The sequence below is a fragment of the Labrus mixtus genome, chromosome 19 (genome assembly GCF_963584025.1).
Source record: "Labrus mixtus chromosome 19, fLabMix1.1, whole genome shotgun sequence".
NCBI lineage: Eukaryota > Metazoa > Chordata > Actinopteri > Labriformes > Labridae > Labrus > Labrus mixtus.
Window position 1 is genome coordinate 10,380,025 of NC_083630.1, and position 7,170 is coordinate 10,387,194.

The window sequence follows — 7,170 nt, forward strand, 5'->3', positions numbered from 1 at the left end:
AGAAACCCACATTTTTAACATGAAACTCTTTTATTTTGTGTAACTGTTTAAAATTGTCTAAATTTAATTAGATAAGAAAACCCAGCCGATTATTGCTGTATAAGCTACTGTTGGAGAAGAAGATTAATTCCATTTAAACAGGGACTGATACATTGTTGTTGCATTCAGTGGCACACTCAATAATACTACACCAAAGTATGGCATGTTAGAGGTATTTCCTCTTAAATATGTACTGGTATCAGTGTTTGGAACAACAAAAAAAGATATATTTAAGGTCAAATAAACAGGCCCGTCCACTGGGCCCCCTCCCAGGATATATTTCAATCAGTAGTATTAGCGTTAGCCTCCTGGCTAACATTAGCTCCCTCTGGTCACTCTGATGTAGGTAACATTACAACAACAAAAAGGTTTGTATCATTTTAAGAAGAGAGGGTTTACATGTTGAAACAATACAATTCACTGAAGCAACAATAAATTAAATGTGTCTTTGTTGCTTTACGACGTAATGGTATTTAGGCATAAAATAAAGTGTAGTCATTGTTGCTTAATATAAGGATGGACCACATTTTTTTTTTGCGAAACCTCTGTGGGCCATCCCCATGCTGGGCCCCAGAAAGGGGGTTATGGGCAGCCTTGCATATAAACATAGCATATACACTGATAAAGTTGGCCTGTCTGTGTGAAAACATCTATAAAACCTCAGCTGAACCGTCCATGATTCAGAGGGTGTGTTGCCACAGTGTGCTTGCAGAATCATAGCCGATCCCCTCCCACTGACACACACTCACACATACACTTCCTCCTCACTGCTGGCTGACTTATCTTGGAGTGACTTGAACTCACTGTGACTCAAACAGCTGTGGTCTTCAGACTCAACACGACAGGTTCTCTACTGGCCAGGTGGTAAGTCAGCTCAGCTTAGTATGATTCTCCACCCCTCAAACATCTGCCTTTAGTTTTCTCTGCTCAGTCAAAAATCTACATTTCAGTGTACAATTTAGTGCTCTTTAACTTTAAAGAGCTTCTTAAAATATAATCATCCTACAAATACACATTTAAACTGGCTGTGTTTAGTTATAAATGTTGTGTTTCAGTGTTTTTCTTCTGTACCTGACAGACTTCTTCTACCTCTGAGCTGAGATGGATACAACCACAATGAACTTCGCTTATGTGACAGCCCCTGCACCCTGTTATTTTGACGCTAATAACACTTTTGGAGGTTATCTATCCATCCTCTATTACTTCATCTTCTTCTTCAGTGTCTCTGGCAATGTGTTGGTCCTGATGATCATCTATCGGTGAGTAAACCAGCAAAAACTGGAAACCTCTTGTAACACTTGACCTTTTAAAATCAGTATTAAAACACACAAGGGATTACTCCGGAAAATTAACCTATATTGTTTAAATCAGCGTGAATTACGTTCAGGTTGAATTGTCTTTTTATCTCTTTTTAAAGTCCAACAAAAATAATCTGCCTCTTTCTCATTCAATAACCCAAGTAATCCAACAAAAAGGTCGCTGGTATACCAGAACGCAAAAAGAAGCAGAAAAAAGAAATGATCTCACCAAAATCCAGGCAGAATGAATACTCCGGTCAGTAGGACCTCCATTGTTCCAGCCCGACCACGCGTATCCGAAACGCGGGTGAGGAGACGCGGAAGATTTTACATTTCACATCGACTGATTGATCCCCACACATACATGTTGTGCATCAATGGAATATCTGTTTCCATAATACTTAAATAATACAAATGTTTCAATAACTTTAGGCCTTTGTTTTTGTTTCTTTGAAACAACCTAATTCATAATTTTTTTACAGGCACTTAAACATTTTGTGGCACTGTCACACTCTTATAAAAATACAAAGTATTTATTGGAAATGTAATTTTAAATAATTCATTAGAAACACATGTCTGTTTTAGTGTTATTTTTCACAATTCAAACGCATAAATCAAATCAGCTGTGTACTGGCCCTGTTATCATTAATTTATTTTGAAACACCACTTGAACTTCTGGATTCTCATTTACTAAACCTGTGAATCACAGCATTCAGTATTCTTGCATGGCAGCCATCTTCCTTTGGCACAATGCTTAAATGCTTGAATCACCATGCTGGGAAATTGCAAGGGTAGCGTGACGTTCGACCCCCAATTTCCACACCCTGAATGCACGGTATATCAGCGCCGCGCACTACGCAGTAGAACGCTGCCACTCTAGTGTCAATCATTGTGTTTCCACAGCGAGCGCCACGGTCCGTCTCTGGAGCGTGCCACCAGCGCCACTACGCTCTGCTCCGTTTCAAATACGCTCCGAGTCTATTTTTGACGAGTGCGCTGCAGGCACGCGTCATGCTAAACAGAATATGACAACCAGCCAGGAAGTCAGACAAGGAACCGCACAGAGCGTCCGGACAATTTCAAAATAAAACACAGTATACGCATTTGCGATCGTATTTTTCATCACTTTATCAACGTTATCTCAAAACAGGCAACAAACTAACAAAAACACAGCAACATGTTGTTTGCATGTTTTTCTCTTTTTTTCCCCACGCGATGTTGTAGTTCTCCTGTGATGTGTGTACAGCTTTTCAGGGCCATGATCCGCTGCGCTCACGTTCCACAAACGGATCCAGTGGGACAGGGCGCGCATTATAGGAATCGGGGATTATGTACACACAGAGGAGAAGCATTATGTTACCCTTTCTATCAACACTAATAATATTCATGTTAACTAATGACATTTAAGTATCTCAAATATGTAACATTCCTGCATTAACCCTGAACAGTAACCCTACAGAGTGGCAACATATTCATTAGCTTAATTTTTGTTTTTGAAAAAATATCGATTGTAATAACCAATAAAAGGAAAAGTGCTCCATTGGCGAAATGCAAAAAAAAAAAAAGAAAAGCAAGCTACCCCCTGGATCCGCACATGACAGATGAGAGACAATTGTGCTGTTGAATCGGCTGAAACAAAAACGTCTGCTATTCTAGATTGTGTCAATCATTAAAAATGTCAGTACGATTTGGAAACACTGCCAAAAAAATGAAATAAATCAGAGTTGCCTGTATTATATTAAAACCACAATTGGTGTATGTAGAAAATGCTTGTTTGTCCTGTAACTGTGGTTGTTTAAATTACCACTCCTAGGTTTGAGAGGCTGACCACTGTGACCAACATCCTGCTGTTGAACCTGGTGTTGTCATCGTTGATCTTTATGACCAGCCTCCCCTTCTGGGCAGTCTATCAGCAGGTAGAAGAATGGATCTTTGGGGAGGTCATGTGCAAGTTTGTCAGCAGCATATACTACTTGGGCTTCTACAGTTCTGTCCTCTTTCTTACTCTTCTGACCTTCGACCGACATCTTGCAGTCGTGTACTCCCTGGGCGCACCACGAGTAAGAAATCAGCGCTATGCAGTCATCTCATGTGCTGTGGTGTGGCTGGTCAGCATCCTTGTTTGCATCAAGGACATACTTCTTCACTCCACAAATGTTAATCCTATTAATAACAAGATATTCTGCAATAATGAAGGGAACAACTTGGAAGATGTTACTGTGCAGCGTCTAAATGAAACCGGGTTTTACATTCAGCTCATCCTTTTCTTGATCTTTCCTCTGGTTGTTATTATCTACTGCTATGTCCGCATTGCTATCACTGTCATATCATCCAAAATAGTTACTAAGTTCAAGACAGTCCGGTTAATATTCTTTATTGTCCTGTTGTTCTTTGTGTGCTGGACACCATACAATATTACACTGTTGTTGGAAGAGAAATCCCAGTTAACTTGGACTTGTGAAGGTGCAAAGAAAATGATTTATGTAAATCATGTCACTCGTAACCTGACCTACCTTTACTTTTGTATCAGTCCAATTTTCTACACATTTGTCGGGAAAAAGTTCCAGAATTATTTCAGAGTGATGCTGGTGAGACGTTTCCCGAGACTGAAGAAACATATTTCTGTCAGTCACCAGAGTGGGACCAATATGTCCACAAAAAGTACAGGAAATGGGCTTTAGGAAGGGTGAGGCCTCAGTCTCTTAGGACTGCTGTGTGATCATTGAGTTACAAGAAGGTGTGGTAAGAATTTAGATTCTTCTTTGTGTAGAAAAAGAAGATATAAAGTTAGAATACAGAACCAAAAATGAATTAAACTCAAACAGATTGTTCCGCCATTTGTCATTAAAAAACAACACAAAGCAACATCCATTATTCAATTTGCTCTGTTGCTAACGTTAACATTAATGCTGTTGAAGGTCTATTTTGAAAATTGCGGGACATTTCAAATTCAAGCCTAAGTCACCCATTTGTTTGAATAAGGACTGATGTTAACAGGAAATCATGATTCCCTACAGAGAAAATGCACCACTCCCACTCTTTATAAGTACAAATGTTTTTTCACTTATATAGAGTTGGAAATTTTAAGTGCTCCAAAGATTTCCTTATTTGGCGTGCCTATGCGGTTGATAATTAGAAAAAGGTAGAAGTGACTGTCTGCCCCCTGGTGGTCATAACTTCATCGACTAAGCTTTAAATTAACGTAAGAACACTGAAATATTGTAGGAATCTGTAAACGACTGCTCTGTTCCAACTTTTGTTTTCCTCAACACTGTTTCCACCATTGGCTGTATAAAAAATGGAAGTAGTCTCAGTGACAGTATGCTCATATCCTTATCCTTAACTTTTTTTTAATACTACATTTACTAAGTGGTGACCTTTGTAAATGCCTTATTTATAACAACAGATAACCAAAGTCTTTTTTTTTTTTTTTTCAAATTTTCATTCAGATTTGATACTGCACTATTGTATCATTTAGCCTTGTATATATTAGTCTTTGCCGTTCTATGTTTATATTCAATGTCATACTTTTTATACAAAGAAAGCAAATTCAAAGTGTCTGTAAGCATGGCCAATAAAGCTGATTCTGATTTGAGGTGTAACAAAATTTATGTACAGCTATACTTAAAATAAAATAAAGGGAACCTGTCAGAAAAATGGACTTGAGGTTGCACTATGTATAGACTATTCTATTAATATAATGTGCTTCGACAAAAGGATGACTCAAGTGTGTACAGTCATTTTCCAGATGATTCTTCAAGTGACTATGTGTTTTGTACATGTTGTACTCCTCCGCTATCCCATTATAAAGATGTCTTTATGTGTATGTAATGATTTGATATTTGTAAAATGATTCCTAAAAGAGTTAAAGAGATAGTGTCTTGTATATTTGTCTGTGTATATCCAGATATTTGAATAAATCAAACCTTTTAATCGGTGCATGTTGCAGGCTGCATGTTTCTGTTTTTTCTGTTGTTGACTTTGGCGCCCCCTGTAGACAAAATGATGAGTCTTAGTTATTTGCTGATTTTTACCTGTAACTGCAAAAGTATAGTCCTTATTTTAGCATCAATATTCAAATGTTCTGCATCTTTGCATCTTTCCACATCTGACACCTACCCTGTTACTGCTTTAACAGGCATGGTTTTGTTTTGATATGTAGGTCCGATAGAGGCCTCAGTATTTCTTTCAGTTTGTCTCATTATCAGCTCAATATTACTCACAGGATCTTTAACTTGTTTAGACAGAACGGGCTGAGGCTTACGTAGAAGATCAAATTGATGTTATTCATGATCATGTTGTGGAGAAGATACGATTGGAGAGATTAACCCATACAGTATAACCATGAGTATTTGATCTATATTTGCTTTGTAGGATTTAAGTTCAGATTCAAGTAGCACACAAAATAATCAGGACCAATCAGTAGTCAGCTTATCATTCCAACACCCATGGTTGAAGGACCAATTTTTCATCATTTATTATATCCTTTAAGACTGGTCCAGGCATTGCGTCTGTTTAAATCTCTGGCAAATCACCTGACAAACTCCTCTCCTGCCTCAGCGCCTTCTTTTCCCTCTGTGGCACTGCTAAATTTCACCTTGTACGCTGCTGGGTTATAAATTGTAACCCAGGCTTACATTTCTGCCATTCTTCTACCGCGGGAGAGACGGGAAGGGAAAAAAAAAAAAATCAAGCTGTCAAGAATGAAAAGGGGCTTCAGCAAGAAGTAATGCTTTTAGATAAGAGGTCTTTTCCTCCATTTTTTTGTGCGAAGTCATGAGTAAAGTCAAGGCCAGAGAGAAGTTAGGAAGTCTAATAGTATTGCTCTGAACGTAATCAGATTGAACTTGTTTTGCAAACAGGAGGTCAGAGGAAGTAGAGTCTTGTGCAACAAAAATGTAGTATAAACCCACAAAAGGTGAGTAATACTTTATAGTGATGAAAAGTACACCCATGTTGTAGTGTTAGCCTGTTAGAGGCAGAATAATCCAATATATTCACAGTGAAAGAACGGTTTTAAAATAACCTATTCAGTTTATCACCTATAACAAACTATAGGTCATCTACTGTGTGTGACCCGCATGTTAACAACAAGCGAGCGGCTCGGTGTTACAGCAGCTTCTTGCAAGCAGCCAGGGTGGTGACTGATGATTAATGGTATAAAACTTACACACAAGCACATTCACACACATTCACAAACGCACACACACATCCACTAGGGTCAGGATGCTATGGCTGCAGTGTAAGCCTGCATTGTACAAAATGTTAAAAAAAAAGAAAAATGTTGTAGATTAATCTCACTTTTGCGGAACAAAAAAAAAGGAACTGGTGCAGAAAGAAATGAAAATATTTAGAAATAAACCAACCAGGGGGTATTCCGTCAACCTAACTAAAGAAAGCCAGGCTCACCTGAAAAAGTCAGGCTGAAAATAACACCAGCTCCCAATTAAGCCTGAAGTCGTTTCATTAACGCAATCCAGCCTTATCTAATCAAGGCTGACTCAAGACAGGCTTGCATAGCTTCGCTTTGTGCACGCACCCGAGATTTATAAGAAGCCTTTATGCATGGGTGAATGAAAAGAGGATGAAATGGGTTGCACAGAGGCGAAAGTTAGAGCGCTGAACAAACGCTCATAGTGTAGCTGTATGAAGAATTTCAAGATTTTATTACTATAAAAAGGTAAAACTGCGGGCTATAATAAGCCAAGGAGATGGCATGTCAGAAAAATGCAGACTAAAAAGTGTTTTAAAAAGTTTTTTTTTCTGAGCTCGTTTTTTAATCTTAAAGCACGTTGCATTGCCTCTGTATGACATGTGCCTTTCATCTTAATAA

The 7,170-nt window shown here is 38.4% G+C and overlaps 1 protein-coding gene across 1 annotated transcript; it reads left to right on the forward strand.

Annotated features, from left to right (window-relative positions):
- Nucleotides 1-808: 808 nt before the first annotated feature.
- Nucleotides 809-5,276, forward strand: LOC132994204 (C-C chemokine receptor type 1-like). Its single transcript, XM_061064405.1, has 3 exons — nt 809-903; nt 1,118-1,298; nt 3,151-5,276. The coding sequence occupies exons 2-3, from the start codon at nt 1,141-1,143 to the stop codon at nt 4,016-4,018; spliced, it is 1,026 nt and encodes a 341-aa protein (XP_060920388.1). The 5' UTR covers nt 809-903; nt 1,118-1,140; the 3' UTR covers nt 4,019-5,276.
- The last annotated feature ends 1,894 nt before the right edge of the window (nt 5,277-7,170 follow it).